Here is a 22,303-nt window from a genome sequence, read left to right on the forward strand (position 1 = left end):
TTCTGGTTTCTGTACTGATGGTTACAGCCTGTCTCTGCCCATGGAAGGTAGCAGGGGGCAGTTTCTCAATCAGGTGGACATTTGTGGCCTAGTTATCAATGCCAGTTACCTGCAGTTTGATCCCAGCAATTGGTAGAAGACGTCAGTCAGATGGAGTGTTTATTATGGTGAGGCTAGGCTCGTGGCATTCTCCTTCTGTCTCGCTGCTGCAAGCAGCATAGAAAAAAACCTTAACCTTGTTCTGCGCTGATGGCAGTATTGAGAAAGCTGTCCTGGGTCCTGTTGGTGTGCCTGATACTGACACACACGGCAAAGCCCAAAGCGGCCAGAGTCAATGACATCCTTTCTAAAGGTGACTCAGACTATATACTGCCGGATTACCGAGGGAAAGGCTGCATCGATGACAATGGATTTGTGTTCGATGTGGGCGAGAAGTTTTACCCCACCGCGGCGGCTTGCCCCTGTGTCTGCACTGAAGCGGGTCCCGTGTGCCGGAAGCCCCGGTGCCCTCGAATCCCCCCGCGGTGTATCCGTGTGAGTTACCACTCCTGCTGTCCACACTGTGTGCAGTTCCGCAATTCGTGTCAATATGGTGGCAAGACCTACAGGCTGTTCCAGGAGTTCTGGGTAACTTAACAGTTTCTCCTTTTAACCATTTTCAGTGGTTTTTGTTCTTATTTGTAAATTGCTCCTGTACTTTATTCTCACCTCGGCTCAGTTGGCAGGTTTCACTGAGTTAGAAGGTTGCGGATCAAACTGTTTTTAGAACAATGAAAGCCACAGACACAGTTTAGGTAAACGGGCTACTTAGATTGAACAGTGAGCACAGAATTTGAAGACAACTCGCGTATCTCCACAGCATAGGGGAAATAGCACAAACTACCCGAAAAAGTAATTAATTCTGGGTCAAATAATAGCTTTAAAAAAAGAGCCTGTCAAGAAAGGGGAATAAGGGTTATGCTGATATGAATTCACAAGGAGCTTAGAGAAAGACAGGCGGCTCCTGAGCGAATAGTCACACATGGACTGTACGCAGTGAGCGTTCTTGTTGGTACGAAGTGTGAGTGAGCTTGTACCTTTACTCTGAGCGTTAGTGGTGTAACATTCAGTGCTGTGATAGCAGCCATTTTATCTAACAGGTGAACACATCTTAAACCCAAATTGGTAAGTGTGAAGATGATATGATATTGGCACCAAGTTGTACAGTATCAGATGTTCCCTTTTACCCGCTGTGTACTGTACATGTACAGGAGCTGACAGACACAGACGGGCCATACAGTACCAGATGGGAGTGATTCGTTCCCGAAGAGTATGAATCTCTCTCTTAGGCAGTCACTCGGAACCGAGGATGACTTGCTTCCACATTAAAAATGAGTTCGCAGGTGACTGATTAGTCCAATGCAGCACCTACAGTCTCTGTCACAGGTGGGGCAGACGGTGGGTGGGTGGGGTGCTTGGGTTGACGTGCGCTCCTTGCGCTTGGCTTCCGCTTGCTCCCGGCGAAGAGACTCGAGGTGTTCGGCGCCTTCTCGGATGCTTCTCCACTGTGTGTGGTCTTGGGCCAGGGATTCCCAGGTGTCGGTGGGGCTGTTGCACTTTTTCAAGGAGGCTTTGAGGGTGTCCTTGAAGAGTTTCCCCTGCCCACCTGGGGCTCTCTTGCCAGGCCGGAGCTCCGAGTAGAGCGCTTGTTTTGGGACTCTCGTATTGGGCATGCGGACAATGTGACCCGTCCATTGGAGCTGATCGAGCGTGGTCAAAGCTTCGATGCTGGGGATGTTGGCCTGAGCGAGAACACTGACGCTGGTGCGCCTATCCTGCCAATGGATTTGCAGGATCTTGCAGAGGCAGCGTTGGTGGTACCTCTCCATAAGACTAATAACCTAATCTTTGGAGCTCCGGTGATTAATTATGAGAGATTACATAAACTAGGCTTGTATTCCCAGGTATATAGATGGTTAAGGGGTGATTTGATTGAGGTTTTTAGGATTTTGAAAGGAATCGATAGGGTAGATAGAGAAACTTTTTCCGTTGGTGGGGGAGTCTCGGACAGGAGACATAATCTTAAAATCAGAGCCAGACCATTCAGGAGAGAAGTTAGGAAACACTTCTTCACACAAAGGATGGTAGCAGTGTGGGACTCCCGCCCACAAAAAGCAGTAGATGCGAGATCAATTAACAATTTTAAATCTGAGATTGATGGATTTTTGCTAGCCAAGGGTATTAAGGGATATGGAGCCAGGGTGGCTGGATAGAGTTAGGATACAGAGCAGCCGTGATCTCACTGAATGGTGGCACAGGCTTGAAGAGCCTCCTTCTGTTCCTGAGAGGATATTTTTCTGTAGTTGCTAAGTTTCCCTGATACCAGGTTTAAAAGGATTCGATGGGGTAGAGAGTAACTATTTCATCTGGTGGAGGAGTCCAGAACAAGGGGACGTAACCTTAAAATTAGAGCCAGGCCGTTCGGGGGTGATGTCAGGAAGCAGTTCTTTACACAAAGGGAAGTGGAAATCTGGAACTCTGTACCAAATAGGCTGTGGGTGCTGGGGGTCAATTGGAGCTTTCAAGACTGAGATCGAGAGATTTTTTGTTGGGTGAGGGTATCGAGGGATACGGAGCAAAGGCGGGTAGATGGGGTTGAGGAACAGATCAGCCGTGATCTGACTGAATGGCGGAACAGGCTCAACGGGCTGAATGGCCTCCTCCTGTTCCGAGAAAGTAGAATCATAGAATGGTTACAGCACAGGAGGCCATTCGGCCCGTCGAGCCCGTGCTGGCTCTCTACAAGAGCACTTCAGCCAGTTCCACTCCCCCGCCCTTTCCCCGTAGCCCTGCAAATCATTTTCCTTCAGGTACTTATCCAACTCCCTTTTGAAAACCACAATTGAATCTGCCTCCACCACCCTTTCAGGCAGTGCATTCCAGATCCTAACCACTCGCTGTGTAAATGTTTTTCCTCATGTCGCCTTTGGTTCGTTTGCCAATCACCTTAAATCTGTGTCCTCTGGTTCTCGGCCCTTCCGCCAATGGGAACAGTTTCTCTCTATCTACTCTGTCCAGACCCCTCATGATATTGAGCACCTCTATCAAATCTCCTCTCAACCTTCCCTGCTCCAAGGAGAACAACCCCAGCTTCTCCAGTCTATCCACGTCACTGAAGTCCCTCATCCCTGGAACCATTCTTGTAAATCTTCTGATGTGGCGGTACCACTGGTTGTCCCTTACATTGAGACACATAATTCCCTTTAACTTACCTTTTGGGGCCGTTGCCCTTTTAACTTACCTGTTGGGGCCATTGCCCCTTTAAGGCGCGCCCTAGCGCGCTGACGTCACGTCACGTACGGCGTGATGTGCGTGCGCCGGCACAGCCCGGCCTAGCGTCTTCAGCCTCAACGGCCAGCCGACAGGAGCGACGCAATCTTCCGCTCCCGCGGCAAGCACCGGCACAGCCCGGCCTCCCGACTTCGGCCTCAACGGCCAGCGACGCAACGACGCGCATCACGTGACGCCCTAAGCGCGGGAAACGCGAGCAACGTGATGACGTCATCACGCTCCCCACAGGACTGCGAACTCAGTTCTCGTGAAGTCCCCGCTGGGACAAGACCTACAACATGGTGCTCTTGCAGTCAGCCATCTTACCTGCTACCTTACCTGCTGTAATTATCCTGTTCTGGTAAATAAACTTATTTATAGTTCGTCGATCTCAAACTCTCTTATTTAGTGGCGATCTACACGAACCGCTACACTGAGGCCTTCACATCCTTCCTAAAGTGCGGTGCCCAGAATTGGTCACAATACTCCAGTTGAGGCTGAACCAGTGTTTTATACAGGTTCATGGTTTTCTTTCAATATATATATATATATATTTTTTTTTTTTTTTTAAAGTGTGACACCGAAATGTGCTTACGTGACACGATGCAATGTTTGGAGTGACAGATCTGTCCCATAATAATTTTAATATACAAAAGCATGGCATGCAACACCGCCATCTGCTGGCTGTGAACAGAAGCTACGTGAATGACACTTAAAACGGGCAACGCTCCCACTGCTGCTCCCCACCTGCAGTTTGGCAAGAACCTTTGTTCCGAGTGCTGTCATGCGCTGAGCTTTAAGGCTGGCCGGCAACGTAACAACAATCACTGTTTGTTATCAGTAAGTTTATAGCAGCCCAACCTGTTAAACAAGAATTTCTTCTTACCCCTGGGCTACCTCACTGTGCTGAGCTAGTAGAAAACAAGCAGCATTTCAATGCTGAGTCCCCACTGGTCCACCTGGCATGAAATTCGTTTTCAGGATGTGTAGCCTCCTCTGTCCCACCAATCCTACCGTCAGCTTTTTAAATATGATGCTGTTGAGACAATCTTTTCAGGACCTTTGGTTTAATTGATGACTGATTTCCGATCTATAACATTGTTTCTGTAGCCATCTGCCTGTGAGAGGTGCCGATGTGAAGCTAACCGAGAAGTGTACTGTCTGACTGCGGAATGTGCTCCTGTCCACTGCGTTAACCCATCGTATGAACCTAACCAGTGCTGCCCCGTGTGCAAACAAGGTAAGTCCCATTTACAATACCAGGGTGGGCTCAAAAGCACTTTTGGGTAGAAAGGACTCGACTATTCCAACGCACTCCTGGCCGGCCTCCCACTGCCCACCCTCCAGAAACTTGAGCTCCTCCAAAACTCTGCTGCCCGTGTCCTAACTTGCACCAAGTCCCGTTCACCCATCACCCCGGCTCAGAGCTGTGAGAATTCAGAGTGTGGATCAGGCAGCTCCAGATCAGCAGCCAGGGCGAGCCAGAGTTCGGACTCCTGTTGAAGCCTCTGGGGCCGTTCTGCAGATGGGTGAGTAAGTCAGCGATTCCGGAGACAGTTCTGGAGAGATGTAGACACAAGATGGCAGCTTTGCTTTGGACAGTACAATGTTTCCCCCACAGAAGCTGCTTGTACGTCGCACTATTGCCGTGCGAGTGTCACCGACTCCCGGTCTCGCATGGCTGATAGCAACATCAAAGAGAAGCCTGGCAGATTTGCTTAGGCTGGTGGCCAAGGACACCCAGCCAGTTTATCGTCAAGTTGGGACCAATGTAAAAGAAGCTGCAGACAGGGAGATGAGCGGACCCGGAATAGAAAGCCTGCCCCACCACCCACCCGAGGTTCCTTCCTGTTTGCAGCTAGAAAGCTGTTTAATTAGCCATTCATATATTCACTCACACAAGTGACCAGATTACCCTGTGCCAGAGGTTCAGTCCCAGAGATACACGTGTAAAATACTGACCATTTCAATGTGACAACTGCTGTTCCCCAGGGATCTGTACTGGAGCCTCAGCTTTTCACCATATAGTAATGACTTGGATGAAGGAATATCCAAGTTTGATACGGGGGCATAAGATTTAAATTATGAGGACAGGTTGCGTAAACTTGGCTTGCATTGCCTGGAGTTGAGGCGGTTGAGGGGTGATCTAATTGAGGTGTTTACAATGATAAAAGGATTCAATTGGGTAGACACAGGAAACTGTGTGGAGGTATCAAGAACAAGGGGGCGTAGCCTGAAAATTAGAGCCAGGAGGGTGGTGGAAATCTGGAACCCCCCCCCCCCCCAAAAGGCTGTGGGTGCTGGGGGTCAATTGGAGCTTTCAAGACTGAGGTTGATCGATTTTTGTTGGGTAAGAGTATCGAGGGATACGGAGCAAAGGCACAGATCAGCTATGATCTGATTGAATGGCAGAACAGGGTCGAGGAGCAGAATGGCCTCCTGCTGTTCCACATTTTGGGCTGGATTTTTCCCTCTCTAATAAACCTTTGTTTACTAAGCAGTCTTTCCTTGTACCCTGCCCGTGTGTTACACTGTGTTTGATTCCTGCAGGACCCAACTGCTTTGCAGGAAACACCATCATCCCCGCTGGCGTGAAAGTGGAAATGGATGGAATGTCTGTTTGCTTCTGCCCGTATAAGGACGGCTCCTGGGAACCCCAGCAGCAAGCGATCTGCACCCCCCGAGGGAGGAGACAGCCTCATCGTTCTACTGCAAAGGAGGAGCACCACTGGCAATGGGCTCAGGGACGGTAGGCTCACTGCCGCATGCTGTGGACCAGATGGTGCCATATTCATCAGAGACAAATGCCTAAAGACACCAGCACTGGCCATCAATGTTAAAACTGCAGCAATAGCAGATGTCAGTGAATGTTTCCCAGACTGTGCTGGATACTGTAAGAGGGATTTTAACCATCGAATTCAGGGGCCCGATCTGTCCAGGGGAGGGCCCGGTCCATTTACAGGCCACTTGTGAACTGCATGCCCCAATGGCCCAAAGCCCCACTCTGCTGGCAGTAAGGGGAGTCTGGGGAGGGGGCAGGGGCACTCCTGCTCCTCCTGGCCCCACAAAAAATAATCGGAGACTTGCATTTCTAAGGCCTCTTCATCTTGACTGTCAGGTCCGAGTTAAAATGTCGACGCAGCGGGATCTGGATAGCAAGTCAACCATCTGAATTTCAACTCTCTTCCTGCCCGGTTTCTGCCGGGCGGAGGGAGTTAAAATCTCCCCTTATTTCTCAAAGTGTCACGATTAGTAAAGTGCTTCTTACTATAGTCCTGTTTCAGGGCTATGGGAAGCCAAGCACATATCATGGCTTTGCCCATTACGCCCAGTGAAACGCGGCATCCTTCTGTGCTAAATGTGGAGGCTGCTCCACACTGAATCTCCACGCCTGTTTGCAGATTGTCTTGACATTTATTGTAAAAATATAAATAAAAGTTGCTCAGTGGTACATTTTGTTGCAAACTCTGTGCCTGTGTTTACAAGGACTTAAAAACTGCAAATCATGATAAAACAATGACGAAAGTTCAGCCTGCACCACAAGTTAGTTAAAATGAGTTTTCTCTGTTTGTTCTTTGATAGGATGGTGTGGCCTGGTCCCTATTCATGGCCTTGTCTGCTCAGTGAGCCTGGTAAAGTGCCACACGCACAGTCACTGCAACCAGCAACAGCACTGTGTACACGCTTTTAACAAGACTGGTGATAATAAAACAATCACTGATATATATCGCTGGTCTTTAGTCCCCAAGTTAAACAACTGATTGATAAATGCAAACTGAAAGAGCTGAGGTTTGGTTTTAGTATGGATTATTTTCAGAATATTTTCAGTATACTTAAAAATCTGTCCCATTTTTAAGGAAGATTTAACACTTGCTGATAGTTCAATAATCTAGAGTGTTTGATTATACGGAACATCGGGAGACAGAGCTCCACACTAATACCACATTAGTGCTGAACATTAGAGGCAGGGGAAATAAAGACATCAGTAAACTCGGATTTGTACAATATTTACCGATTACCAACTGGAGATAGATAACGTCAATCTAATTAGGAGAGCAGAAGCAGTCACAAATCTTCGCAAAGCTGGATCTTTCAGCAATTGCTCCCAATATAGATTCCACAAATATAGTTTATGTATACAGATAGATCTTTGTAAGACAATAATGTAATCTTACTAATATCAGCGGTGGACTTGTGCTTTAGCAGGTGAAAGAGCAGCATTAATCGTTGAAATGAGGATAAAATTGGAACCATATGGCTCTGGTTAGCAGGCAGTTGCTCCGTAGTAATTAATCTTGACACTGGTGCAGGGTTTACAGAACACATCATTGGTGGGACTGTACATTCCGTGATCACAAACCACTGTGGGAGTAAACGTGGAGACAGACAATTAGGATACACATGGCAGCTGCAACAGAAGCAATGGGCTGCTCACAGACAGCATCTAACAGAACCACAAAGGCTCAATGTTCGGTACCGACATCACATTACTGACCCGACGGCAAAGTTTACAAGTGAACATGTTATCAGTAAAGTGTCTGCACAGATCACCAGTAACTCATGAGCTTATGAATCCCACAATGCACAAATAGGAACCAGAATGCCAGAATTCTCCATCCTGTTCTCCGTGCTGTGACTGGCGAACACAATGTTTTAGATCCTTCCACAGCCCACTGCAGTCACTGTGAACCGAGTTGACATTAGTCTAGAAATTGCAGCATCCGTATTTCAGGCACTACGCGGCCTCCTATGTCCCCAAAATGGCAGGCGTAAAGCGCATGTACACATTCAACCAGAAGTACGCTGTCTGCCATATTGGGTAAGGACAACCAAGAGGCATCCGTTCCTTGCACCTGAAACAGGCATTAGGCTATTTGCATATGCGAATAAAGGGCCGAACGCCTGCTTGAGGTCCCCACTCCAACACTGGTTCACCCTGAGGCAACTGGAGCCATCGCACTCAGGGAAACCAACCCTCCAGAATGCCTGCAACAAAAAAGCTAAGTTACCTACCTCTGAATGTGGAGCCGAGGAGCAGGACTCCCGACCCCACATTAAAGGACCCTCCCAACCACAGCCGCTACCAGTCCCGCGATCCATGATATCCCTCCCCCCCCCCCCCGCCACTCCAGGCCCCGCCCCCATAGGTTGCTGCCGATACCCCCCTCCTCCACTCGGGTGCACAGTATGGGAGCCATTTTGTTAAACTCACCCAAAATAACATTTCACTCACTAAAAATCTTTGTTGCTTTAACTTTAGTTGCAGGAAGTGAATCTTTACAAGGAATAAAATCTATTTCTGGTACTGACAAGGAGCTGGTAAGGTCAGGCGACACCTGTCACAGGGCATGAGGGACCAGTTGCAGCAGAGCAAGAATTGGGGACCTGAGACAAAGGGACAATGTTCCGAAGGGCAGGGGGGGGGGGAACGGACAGAATAAGGGAACAGAGACAAATGTTCTGAAGGGGTGGAGACAAAGAGAGACACGTCTTGAAAGCAAGAACACAGGGACAGATGTCCTAAAGTGGGTGATGACAAACACTGCCCAGGAGGAGGCAGGAACAGCAGACAAATGATCCAAACCGGATGGAAGAGAGGGTGAAATACGCTGAAGTGTCAGAGATGCTGCTGCTCCAAAGTAAGTTGCTGCCAGCAAGTTGGCAAATGGGTTTTGTAGCCCTGTATGCAGCACCTGTACTTTGAGACAGGATCTTTGCCAAGTTGTGACTGCTTGCAGTGGTGAAACATTACAATGACAAATATTACTAGGTAAAATATTTACATAACCTATACTCTACAAATAAATGGATTGACCAGAAAGCATATTGATAACATGAACGAGTTTTATGCTCCCACTCTGCCCGCTGTACTTTGCCGGAGGTTTGGCAGAAACCCTGTTCCCGCGCAGAGGCGGGGCTTCCACTGAACGTTCGCCAGTTACAGCGGTGAAGCAGGAGACGCCCCAAGGAAAGGACAGAGAGAGAGAGAAAACAGCAAAGGAGAAAGAGAGAAGCAGCAACACAAAGACAAGAAAGACATGAGAGATTATCTTGTGACTTAGTGTGAGCAATATCCACCAGCAGATCTTTAAAGGTGGGGGTGCAGGAAAGATCATAAAAAGTCACATTAGGTTCTGGGCTTTATATATGGGCCACTAAATATAAAAACAAGGAAGTAAAGTTCAATTTGATTTTCAACTTCTTTGGTTAGACCATAGCCGGACTACATGCACTCGGGACACCCCACTATAAGAAGGATATGAGAGCCACAGAAAGTGTATGGTGAAGATTCAGTCACTAATAGAAACAGCAGCTCATAACTCACCGCAGCATTCAGAACAATCTAAGTGAGTTAACTTATTTTTCCCAAACCCTGGCCGACAATGATCCACTCGTATTGTGTTCAGAGAATTCGCAATGTAATAAAAGGTGGGCGTGTTATCCTTCATTTTATCCAGTGCAACACTCTGTTTCTTGAAGAAAGCCTCAATACGATTTTGGGCCTGAAACATAATCAAACACAAGCTGTGTCACATCATGACAGGACGGGGAAGCAATGAAATAAAACTTCTAGAATGGTAACAGGGTGCGGGAATCTTTAGCTGCCCTGGGCCACACCAGTGTTGTGTGTTTTTAGATATACAGTGTGACGCTGAAACAACACTACTATTACAGTAATAAACCTACTGAAACATCAGAATTGCATTTATTACAGGGTTTTGATCCCTAAGGTACTAAATACAAAAAGCATTTTAAATTTTAAACAATGTAAACACTTGAAATCTGCTCACAGCACGCCATTTTTGCCATTTCCTCTTCATTCCTATTTTGTTATATTTTTACTTTTTATTAACCGAATCTAACTTATTTTTACAAACAATTATCCCAGAAAAAGCTTAAACCTCTTCTTTACTTGTTTTCTTTTTCCTTTTGGCTCCACCTATCTATTTTGGAGGACAGTGCAAGTTTAATAAATTGGCCGAAATATCCAACTGAAAGGCTAGACTTGGAAGATGGACATACCTGCAGCTGTCCGATCTCTGGTGCGAGTTTATGCAGGAAGGTGACTGCCGATAACAGGCACGGCATCAGCCTTGGAGCCCAACAATGCCTAGATGGGTTAACGTGACTCAAAGGGTTAAATACAGTTTTGAATGAAAACATAGGGATCAGAGTCATTGATCAGGGTACTGCACCATCAGGGCTATGCTTCCAGAGATGGTGCTACTCTATATACGGTTGGCTATTCTCTTCCCCCATTCTCCCGGATGGTCTCCCATGTCACACATCTTCAGAGTGCAGAGGACAATCTCAACTCTTGGTCTAAAACTGACTGCTAGGAAACAGCTGTAATGGGACAGCTGAGATATGGAAGCTCGCCCTCTGCTGAGTGACTACAGTAAATCCCGATCCACCGCGCTGCAGCACAATGCAATACTGGTCACGGTGATTTTTAAAATCATCTGATTGATTTAAAATGTACTTAAAATAATCAATTTTCCAGCTTTGGCAGGTACAATTATTACACAGAACGTTATAGTCTAGAAATATTATACCATGCTGTTTTGTCTTAAATCCCTTTTGTCTGCCAATGCGCCCCACTAACACATTTATTTTATAATAGAGGGCAAAGTCACTTTGTAGGATGGTAAGTGAGTTTACACTAAGTGTTTGTACACTGCTATCACACAGCTTACACTTGAACCTTGGTGAAACACTTCACTGTCCGATTGTTCCACGTACGGAAGACCTGGTAGCAGCTGGCTCTCAGTGTCTTACCTTCTCTACTCTTTTGTTAGTTTCATCCTCACAGTCATGTTTAAATTTTCTGCATACTTCTTCCCATCCATAGCCAAAAGGATCCACTGCAGGTTTGAAGAGAAAATAGTTTGTGGTTTAAGCTGTGCTACAGGTTGAGTTGGTGACACAGGTCCTCTATAGATTTAGCAATCACTTTAGTTTCAAGTGACAGGTGCAGCTTAAAAAAACAAAGAACTGAATTGAAAAGAACTTCACAACACATTGGCATGACATTGTGAAAATGATGACAGACATCACTGGCACTACTGACCAACGAGGTGCCAGCACCGTTTGTTGGGCTTCCAATGGACATACCACAGCACTCCCTTGACGGCGAGGTTAGATGTCTATCTCCTGCAGGCTGGCCCTGTAGGGGCAGGCATCAGGGAGCATGTTTTAGAAAACAGCTCAATTGGAATTACAGGGGTAGAAATTGTTTTTTCCAGACAGAAAATGGGGACCAAAACGATCAATTTCACAGGGCTATGCCCCATGCCCCAAGGACACCCGAATAATGTCTGACACCATATTGGCCGTGGACAATTTTCAGACTGGGCCAGCTCTGCTCAAGTCTTCCTGAACTTCAATCTAGAGAAGTGTGAGGTGGTACGTGTTGGTGGGAAGAATAAGGAGGGCACATACTGCTTGGAAAATAAGAGTCTAAAGGGAGTAGAGGTGCAGAGGGATCGGGGGTACAGATAGACAAATCACTAAGTAGCAACGCAGGTTAACAAGGCCAGAAAAAAAAGCTAACCAAGCACTGGGGCTCATTTCTAGAGGGATAGAATTCAAAAGCAGAGAAGTTATGTTAAATTTTTATAGAACCTTGGTCAGACCACACTTGGAGTACTGTGAACAGTTCTGGGCTCCATATTATAAAGAGGATATAGAGGCGCTGGAGAAGGTGCAAAAAGGATTTACTAGAATGATCCCAGAACTGAGAGGTTCTACCCATCAGGAAAGACTGAACAGGCTGGGGCTCTTTTCTCTAGAAAAGAGAAGGCCGAGGGGTGACCTGATGGAGGTCTATAAGATTATGAAAGGGTTTGATAGAGTAGACTTGGGGAAAATGTTTCCACTTGCGGGCGAGACCAGAACTAGGGGCCATCAATGTAAAAGCAAAATACTGCGGATACTGGAAATCTGAAAAACAGAAAATGCTGGAAATACTCAGCAAGTCAGGCAGCATCTTTGGAGAGAGAAACAGGGTTAACGTTTCAGGTCAATGACCTTTTGTCAGAATTGGCCATAAATATAAGGGAGTCACTAATAAATCCAATAGGGCATTCAGGAGAAACTTCTTTGCACAGACAGTGGTGAGAATGTGGAGGGAGCGGTTGAGGTGAATAGCAGAGATGCATTTAAGGGGAAGCAAGATAAACACACGAGGGAGAAAGGAATAGAGGGATATGTTGATGGGGTGAGATGAAGAGGGGTGGGAGGAGGCTCGAGTGGAACATGAACACCGGCACGGACCTGTTGGGTCGAATCTGTTTCTGTGCTGTACATACTATGTAATGGTGTGGATGTGGCCTTGCAAGCAGTACAGGATAGGATACAGGCAACTGAGTTTTGGATGAGCTGAAGTTTATGGAGGGTGGAAGATGGGACGCTGGCCGGGGGAGTGTTGGAATAGTCGAGTCTGGAGGTGAAAAAAGCATGGATGAGAGTTTCAGCACCAGATGAGCGGAGATAAATGTGAAGGGGGGCGATATTATGGAGGTGGAAGTAGGCGGTCTTTGTGATGAAAAGGATATGGGGTCAGAAGCTCAGCTCGGAATTGAATAGGGTGCTGACGTTACGAATAGTCTGGTTCAACCTGACAGTGGCCGGGGAGGGGCACAGAATTAGTAGTAAAGGTACTGAATTTATGGCAGGGGCTTTGGTCTTCCCAATGTTTAACTGATATGTTGCAGACAGTTTCAGTATCTCTGTCTTGCTCTTTACTGTAACCCCTCAGTGGTTACAGCGATGTTCCTGTTCACTTCAGTATTTTCATAGAATCATACAGCACAGGAGGCCATTCAGCTCATCGCATTTATCCCATTCCACTGTCTCTCTCAAAACCTTTAAAATATTTCTTTTTAAAAGCTATTATGGATTCTGCTTCCACCCACTTTTTCTGGTAGCACATTCCATTTCCTAATAATCCTCTGCTTAAAGAAATTCTCCTATTCTCTCCCTTCGTTCGTTTGGTGATGACTTTAAATGTGTGCCCTCTATGGGTTACAAAAGCGAAATACTGCGGATTTGGGAAAAGGAAAAATCCTTTTGCCTCGCACCATCATCCCTTTTGTCTTTTAATCTCTCCTGCCTTCCATCCGATCACAGACCGTCCCACAGAAACATAGAAGATAGGAGGAGTCGTCGGCCATTCGGCCCCTCGAGCCTGCTCCGCCATTCAATGCGATCGTGGCTGATCATCCAAATTCAGTACCCGGTCCCTGCCTTCTCCCCATATCCCTTGATCCCTTTAGCCTTTTGTTCTTTCCTCCCCCTCCCCCATCCCTGCCCCTTGCTTAAAACCTGTTACATCTCTAACATTTTCCAGTTCTGACGAAAGGTCATCGACCTGAAACGTTAACTCTGTTTCGCTCTCTCTCTCCACAGATGCTGTCCGACTTGCGGAGTGTTTCCAGCATTTTGTTTTTATTTCCGATTTCCAGCATCTGCAGTATCTTGCTTTTGTATTAGAGCTCCTTCTTTCTAAAAGATTTGTTCAAGCACTGAAAGGTTACCGTCTGAATTATCACTGGAGATTGGTGTATGTTGAATGACAATGATTTATAAAACATTGCAAGCACACACTTCTTCCTTCAAGACAACATCAGTTCACAGATGTGTACAAATAGAAGATATACAGAGTACACTTTAATCGGCAATATATTTGAGAAAAGTGCACTAAACGATTAACAGAAAAAACTTACTCAGAGACTTCAGCTGCTCCAGTGCAGATTGAACTTACCTTTAAATGTAATGAAGAGTTCAGTTATTAGGCCTTTGTGTGGTACTTTGACAACATGGCATTTCATCTCTACATCAGTTATTCTGCAGGTTAGGTCGGCAATTAGCTCCTTCTCCACTGACTTGAACTTACGGAAAAAGTGGTTATTGGAAGGATCGTGGCACTCCTGAGTGTGATAGCGAGTTGAAAACTTAAACGAAAAGTCGGGTTCACGATAGCCTGGAAGATTTCAATTAAAAAGTTTCTTTGTGAGAACTACTAGAAAATGAATAAAGTTGAAGGACTATGACTGTGATAACCATTAATCCGAGAGTCCAGCACCCACACCAGAAGCTCACCCCCGCAGACAGCTCAGAACAGCACTGAAACTCCAGTACTAACCCCGAGCTCAATTGTCAGACGAGAACGAATAGCACTGAAATTCCATTTTAACAGATATCCAAAGTCTTCATTGACATTTTAAATAATCTTTGCTAACTAGCAGTTTTCAGTCTTTAAAGGCTCTTTTGAAAAAGCATTATTCATTCTTGGGATCTGGGCGTCACAGGCAAGGCCAGCATTTGTTACCCACCTGTAGATGTTTGATACAACTGAGTGATTTGCTAGGCCACTTCAGAGTCAGCCACATGTGGGACTGGAGTCACATACAAGGACGGCAGGTTTCCTGCCCTAAAGGACATTAGTGAACCAGCTGAGTTTTTACAACAATCCGGCAGCTTCATGGTCACCTTTACTGATCCCAGCTTTTTATTTCCACTTTTTATTTAACTGAATTCCATATCTCAAATTACCATGGTGGAATTTGAAGTCATGTTTTCTGGATTACTAACCGAGTAACATAGCCACACACTACTGTACACTGCATGAACACGGAGAAACAGTGTCACTGAGTATGTGATGTAAACTGTACCGAGGCTTTAGAAATATGTTAGTGAAGGTGAAATGGAGATAGTGAAACTTCATTCAAGGTTATAAATGTAACACTAACATGCTCATAGCTAAGCAGTGCAGTATGCTGTCGGCCTGTGGCTCAGGCATCTGCTAATCTTAAATGAAATGGCCCTGAATTGTCAGAAGGGTTATCCTGATCTTGTGCTGTAACTTCAGTGGAAGACTGACGTAACTCCCAGGGAAACCACGTAAGCAGTCATTTTCAGGCATCATATGGTGTTTCTCCAGGGGTTATGGCAGGAGAACCACCATGAAAATACAGAGCTCTTATTTTTCTCCCATGTAAAATGTGCTCACCCCAACCCCCTATAAATCTTCTGTCGTAACTTCAGTGTAAACAGCTGAAAATGTGTAAATTCAGGGCCTGTGAATGGAAATTCAGACCCAGTGTAGAAAGGTGCCAGTGCCCCTCTGCCTTTCACCCAGTATTTACCATATACCGAGAATTTCATATCAAGGAAGATTTCCTTGTTCTTCTCCACATCCTTGTAGGAAACTGTACATGTGTAATCTCCTGACATGGACTTGTCAAAGGATTTCAGTATAAGCCTTCCGGTTTCAGATATCCTCGCATAAGGCTCCCCTGAAATGGAAGACACAAATCCTACTGTTAGCGAATTGTCATGCAACTCTTACTCTTGTGCTCCTTTAATAGGAAATTTAGTTCAAACACTTTCCTAAGTTATATGCTTCTCAACACAAAGTGAATTGACATCTCATTTGTGGGACAGTGTAGTTCCAGGCTGCCGGTCACCAAATAAACTTGCATACAATGAGAATGAAGGTTAGGAATATAATGTGGAGAAATGTGAAGTTATCCACTTTGGTAGGAAAAATAGAAAAGCAGAGTATTTTTTAAATAGAGAGAGATTGGGAAATGTTGGTGTTCAGAGGGACCTGGGTGTCCTTGTACACGAATCACAGAGTTAACATACAGATACAGCAAGCAATTAGGAAAGCAAATGGTATGTTGGCCTTTATTACAAGAGGATTTGCGTATAAGGGTAAAGACGTCTTACTGCAATTATATAGGGCCCTGGTGAGACCACACCTGGAGTATTGTGTACAGTTTTGGTCTCCTTACCTAAGGAAGGATATACTTGCCATAGAGGGAGTGCAACAAAGGTTCACCAGACTGGTTCCTGGGATGGGGGGATTGTCCTATGAGGAGAGATTGAGTAGACTAGGCCTATATTCTCTAGAGTTAAGAATGAGAGGTGATCTCATTGAAATATACAAAATTCTTACAGGGCTTGACAGGGTAGATGCAGGGAGGATGTTTCCCCGGGCTGGGGAGTCTAGAACCAGGGGTCACAGTCTCAGGATAAGGGGTCGGCCATTGAGGACTGAGATGAGGAGAAATTTCTTCACTCAGAGGGCGGTGAATCTTTGGAATTCTCTACCCCAGGGGGCTGTGGAGGCTCAGTCGTTGAGTATATTCAAGACAGAGATCAATAGATTTTTGAATGTAAAGGGATACGGGGATAGTGCAGGAAAGTGGAGATGAGGTAAAAGATCAGCCATGATTTTATTGAATGGCGGAGCAGGCTCGAAGGGCCAAATGGCCGACTCCTGCTCCTATTTCTTATGGTCTAATGTTCGAGAAGTGGACAGGATCCTCTGACTCCTGTGCATTTCAGGTGAACATACACATTTCCATTAGGCAACTGTGGGATTCTCAAGGTTTTTTGAGAGATTGGTTTGTACATGCTAAGACTTTTCTTGGTGAATGATATTGAGAAGTGACTCAGTAAATAGGATGGTTCTCTTTTAAAGTATGCTAAGCAAAGCACAGTGTAAAAATCCAGAAAACTTTTCATTTTCAAAGTATTTGCAGGACTGGTTTCATAGGCACTATGGAATTAAGTACCAGCTTCTGCTTATCAGAAAGTGTCTGAGGCAATAAACGGTTGCTGTGTTGAGGCCCGATAAAGGATTACAGCTATTACAAAGCTACAGGACATTGCCTCCAGAGGGAGGATAAACCAAATGGCCAGACATCACACGGCCAAAGGATGAGATGATGTTCATGCAACACAGTTATGTTTCACAGCTACGATTCGCTAAAGTCAAACTCTTGTCATTGTGTCAAGTGATTACACAACTGTAGAAAAGAGCTTTATCCACAATTTTTCAGCGGCAGTTATCACTCTAAATATTTCACTTTATACCCTACTGCCCAAAAGATGAAGCAAATTTAAATGGACAGGGTCACTATTCACCATTATTTGGATATTTTGAGTAAGCTCCATTCCTGGAAGAGCCCATTTGGAAAAGTCCATCACAAGACTGGCATATCAGTAGCTACAGTTGTCCGGGGCTGTTGCAACGAAACAAAGATAATGGCCAAAAGTGAGTAATCAACCGCAGATTTCAACCTACACTTTCCATGGAGCCCTCTTTTCTCTGACTTCTGTGCCCTCCCATCCTCAATCTCACTCTTCATATAAACTCCCTCACTCATATTCTTCTCTACCACCTCCACCTCATCATCTCTTGCAGCCTTTCCCTTTCGGAAGTCTTGCTCACTGACAAGGCAATCTCTCACCAATTTATTGTGTTCCTCTCTATCCACATCCCACATCCTACTACCCTCATCCCACCATGGCACTGTCACCTGCGGAATCCTCCAAACATCTACTGTTTCCCCCCCCCCCCCCTCCACCCTTCCTCGTCTATGGGTCGGGCGCTGCACTGTGAGCTGTACCCGGGTCGGGCGGTGCAGTGTGAGATGTACCCGGGTCGGGCGCTGCACTGAGCTGTACCCGGGTCGGGCGGAGCAGTGTGAGCTGTACCCGGGTCGGGCGGAGCAGTGTGAACTGTACCCGGGTCGGGCGGAGCAGTGTGAACTGTACCCGGGTCGGGCGGAGCAGTGTGAACTGTACCCGGGTCGGGCAGAGCAGTGTGAACTGTACCCGGGTCGGGCGGAGCAGTGAGAGCTGTACCCGGGTCGGGCGGAGCAGTGAGAGCTGTACCCGGGTCGGGCGGAACAGTGGGAGCTGTACCCGGGTCGGGCGGAACAGTGGGAGCTGTACCCGGGTCGGGCGGAGCAGTGCGAGCTGTACCCGGGTCGGGCGGAGCAGTGCGAGCTGTACCCGGGTCGGGCGGAGCAGTGCGAGCTGTACCCGGGTCGGGCGGAGCAGTGCGAGCTGTACCCGGGTCGGGCGGAGCAGTGCGAGCTGTACCCGGGTCGGGCGGAGCAGTGCGAGCTGTACCCGGGTCGGGCGGAGCAGTGCGAGCTGTACCCGGGTCGGGCGGAGCAGTGCGAGCTGTACCCGGGTCGGGCGGTGCAGTGCGAGCTGTACCCGGGTCGGGCGGAGCAGTGCGAGCTGTACCCGGGTCGGGCGGAGCAGTGCGAGCTGTACCCGGGTCGGGCGGAGCAGTGCGAGCTGTACCCGGGTCGGGCGGTACAGTGCGAGCTGTACCCGGGTCGGGCGGTGCAGTGCGAGCTGTACCCGGGTCGGGCGGAGCAGTGCGAGCTGTACCCGGGTCGGGCGGAGCAGTGCGAGCTGTACCCGGGTCGGGCGGAGCAGTGCGAGCTGTACCCGGGTCGGGCGGAGCAGTGCGAGCTGTACCCGGGTCGGGCGGAGCAGTGCGAGCTGTACCCGGGTCGGGCGGTGCAGTGCGAGCTGTACCCGGGTCGGGCGGAGCAGTGCGAGCTGTACCCGGGTCGGGCGGAGCAGTGCGAGCTGTACCCGGGTCGGGCGGAGCAGTGCGAGCTGTACCCGGGTCGGGCGGTACAGTGCGAGCTGTACCCGGGTCGGGCGGTGCAGTGCGAGCTGTACCCGGGTCGGGCGGTGCAGTGCGAGCTGTACCCGGGTCGGGCGGAGCAGTGCGAGCTGTACCCGGGTCGGGCGGAGCAGTGCGAGCTGTACCCGGGTCGGGCGGAGCAGTGCGAGCTGTACCCGGGTCGGGCGGAGCAGTGCGAGCTGTACCCGGGTCGGGCGGAGCAGTGCGAACTGTACCCGGGTCGGGCGGAGCAGTGTGAGCTGTACCCGGGTCGGGCGGAGCAGTGTGAGCTGTACCCGGGTCGGGCGGAGCAGTGTGAGCTGTACCCGGGTCGGGCGGAGCAGTGTGAGCTGTACCCGGGTCGGGCGGAGCAGTGTGAGCTGTACCCGGGTCGGGCACCATCTACTCCTCATCCATGTCAATATATCCTTCCATGCCTTGATCACCCTATCTCTACAATCTTTTCAAGCCCTATCTCTGCATCCATTGGTCCTCAAACTCTGGCCTTGCATGCGGCCCACTCCCCTCATCCCCCCACTGCTGGAAGAGCTTTACTACGCCTTGACCATGTGCTCTGCAACTCCCTCCCTAAACCTTCTCAAATCTTTGACAAAGCCCTTCGTCACCGCTCCCAATCTCTCCCTTCATGCCTTGGCATTTATTCTGTTATCTACCTCCATCTGAGAAGTGCCTCGGAACATCATCTTTACATCAAAGGTACATGTTGTTAACATGGAGAAGATACAACCACATAATTGAAAAGGCAACATTTTACCACATAATCCAGCTCCTTTAATAGTATTATTACTAGTTGTAATGGCATTGTAATATATATGGTATTTACAGTGATTGGCTAATGGGCAACTATATATACATAATATATATATTAAAATAGATTACTGAATGGCCCATGATTCCAGCATACAGTATATGGTGGGTGCATGGCAGCACTGGCTGGACAAGGGGGCAGTGTATTACAGTATATGGTGGACCTAGCTCACTGTGTAAATATTGTTCTGTTTATAGCACAGATATAGACATAAAACATGTCTTAGGGGTATAAGAAAACTATGAACAGTACAAAATGAATGAAAAGCTTTTTAATTTCAATTCTCCTTTTTTTCCTGAAAGAAATGACTCACGCTGGAATATGTGATTCCACGGGTGCTGCCAGCTCTCATCACTCACCCAAGAGCCATTGTTCAGGTGTGAACCTGGTCTGTAAGTGTCAGCGTGCTATTCAACTGTGAGGAACTTTATAACCAGGCCTGATTAACCTTCATGACATCCACACAAGCAGGAACACTGGCAAACTGTGGCCCCTCCCTAACCTAGGGCCGTTTAATCCAAATGTACATAAGAACATCCAAACAGACTCACTCCGCAGTGGAATTCCCTCACATCCAAACAGACTCATTCCTTCGGGTATTCGGTCTCGTGTCTGAATATCAGCACAGGTTACTTTTAATTTTGGGTAATAACCGCTTTCAAACTTCATAAAATCCCTCTTGCAGGTGCTTGGTGCAGTATCACACACAAGAAATAGGAGCAGGAGTCGGCCATTCGGCCCCTTGAGTCTGCTCCGCCATTCAATATCATGGCTAAACTGTTCTTGGCCTCAACTCCACTTTTCTGCCTATTCCCCATAACCCTCGACTCCCCTGTAGTTCAAAAATCTGTCGATCTCCGCCTTGAATATATTCAGTGACTCCGCCTCCACAGCTCTCTCGGGCAGAGAATTCCAAAGATTCACGATCCTCAGAGAAGAAATTCCTCATCTCCGTCTTAAATGCGCGACTCCTTATTCTGAGACTATGCCCCCTAGTTCTAGATTCCCCCACGAGGGGAAACTTCCTCTCAACATCTGCCCTGTCAAGCCCCCTCAGAATCTTATGGGGGAAAAATTCGGTTGATTTGCACCTCCCGTTAGCGCCCTAAGAGGAAAGCAACTAGCGCCTGGGCGCGGCGCCGCCAATGCCTCCCGCGAAATTCAGCAGGAAGATATCGACGGCGGTAACCGTTAGCGCCGCGCCTCCGGCGATGACGTCATCGCCGTGCGCAGTGCCCCGCTCGCGCCCCGGCTACGATCTTCGGTAGCACCCCCTGACTTACCGCCTGACGCCATGTCCGACAGGGTCAGGGGGGCGTACCTGCGGCCGGGGTGGCGCAAATTAAAGGGGTTGTGCCGGGCGGCCATTTTTGTTGCAGGCCGCCTGCCAGCACCTGCCCCCGTTGCTGTCCCTGGCTTTCAGTGCAGCCCCCCGGCGGGGTGCCGGCTGCGCTCCATGAGCCTGACACTCGAGTGCCGGGCTCTTTTGCCAGCACTCCGATCCCTGGTGGCCCCGCTGGTATTCACTCGCAGCGCCCCAAGAGGGAGGCGGGGCGCTTCCAGTAATACCCCGCCTCCCTCTTGGGGCGGTACCAGTGAATTTCGGGCGCGGGTGTGCTCATTTTTTCGGGGCGCTACTTTTAGCGCCCCAGCAAAGTTAGTGCCCCAAAGGGGGTGCGACCCAATTTTTCCCCCTATATGTTTCGATAAGATCACCTCTCATTCTTCTAAACTCCAATGAGTATAGGCCCAACCTGCTCAACCTTTCTTCATAAGACAACCCCTTCATCTCAGGAATTAACCTCGTGAACCTTCTCTGAACTGGTCCAATGCAAGTATATCCCTCCTTAAATAAGGAGACCAAAACTATACACAGTACTCTAGGTGTGGTCTCACCAACACCCTGTACAGTTGTAGCAAGAGTTCCCTACTTTTATACTCCATCACCCTTGCAATAAAGGCTAACATTCTATTTGCCTTAAATAACAACAGAAAATGCTGGAAATACTCAGCAGGCCAGGCAGCATCCATGGAGAGAGAAACAGAGTTAACGTTTCAGGTCTGGGGCCCTCTTTAAGGGGAGGAAGGCTTGCAGTACTGCGGCGTGATGTGCCGCAGTGTGTGGCGTTCCAGAAGCGCCCCGCTTCCCTCTTGGGGTGCTACCGATGAATTTCGGCCGCAGGGGCACTAACCCGGTGGAGTTAGCACCCCAAAGGGGCGTGACTCAATTTTCCCCCTATATTTCTTGCTAGTTTAGTCTCAATCTATCTTTTCCCCCTTTATTATTTTTTTGTCATCCTTTGCTGGTTTCTAAAAATTTCCCAATCTTCTGGCCTACCACTAATCTTTGCAACATTGTACGCCTTTTCTTTCAATTTGATACCATCCTTAACTTCTTTAGTTAGCCATGGATGGTTCATCCTTCTCGTAGAGTCTTTCTTTCTCACTGGAATATATCTTTGTTGAGAGTTATGAAATAGCTCCTTAAAAGTCTGTCACTGCTTATCTAACGTCTTACTTTTTAATCTATTTTCCCAGTCCACTTTAGCCAACTCTGTCTTCATACCCTTGTAATTGCCTTTATTTAAGTTTAAGACACTAGTTTCAGATCCAAGTTTTTCACCCTCAAACTGAATGTGAAATTTTTATGTTATGCTCACTCTTCCCTAGAGGATCCTTTACTATGAGATCATGAATTAATCCTGCCTCATTACACATTA

At 47.7% G+C, this 22,303-nt stretch overlaps 2 protein-coding genes across 5 annotated transcripts in view; one reads left to right on the forward strand and one right to left on the reverse strand.

Annotated features, from left to right (window-relative positions):
• LOC147100953 (von Willebrand factor C domain-containing protein 2-like) lies at positions 1-6,760 on the forward strand. Its single transcript, XM_085966062.1, has 3 exons — positions 1-627; positions 4,420-4,549; positions 5,860-6,760. The coding sequence occupies exons 1-3, from the start codon at positions 250-252 to the stop codon at positions 6,060-6,062; spliced, it is 711 nt and encodes a 236-aa protein (XP_085822188.1). The 5' UTR covers positions 1-249; the 3' UTR covers positions 6,063-6,760.
• LOC147100954 (zona pellucida-binding protein 2-like) overlaps positions 6,704-22,303 on the reverse strand; it is a 46,146-nt gene continuing 30,546 nt past the window's right edge. For 3 of the 4 annotated variants that reach the window (XM_085966061.1, XM_085966059.1, XM_085966058.1), the window contains 5 exons: positions 15,459-15,608; positions 14,075-14,293; positions 11,089-11,174; positions 9,635-9,812; positions 6,704-7,671 (listed from right to left, as the gene is read on the reverse strand). In XM_085966061.1, the coding sequence (XP_085822187.1) occupies positions 7,574-7,671; positions 9,635-9,812; positions 11,089-11,174; positions 14,075-14,293; positions 15,459-15,608 (731 nt within the window). In that variant the 3' untranslated portion in view covers positions 6,704-7,573. Of the gene's footprint in view, positions 7,672-9,634; positions 9,813-10,332; positions 10,421-11,088; positions 11,175-14,074; positions 14,294-15,458; positions 15,609-22,303 lie in introns of those variants that run through there. The other variant, XM_085966060.1, reaches the window with a different exon arrangement.

This window comes from Somniosus microcephalus, chromosome 24, assembly GCF_052327205.1.
Source record: "Somniosus microcephalus isolate GS21.2 chromosome 24, FLI_Smic_1.0, whole genome shotgun sequence".
In the NCBI taxonomy this organism is placed as follows: domain Eukaryota; kingdom Metazoa; phylum Chordata; class Chondrichthyes; order Squaliformes; family Somniosidae; genus Somniosus; species Somniosus microcephalus.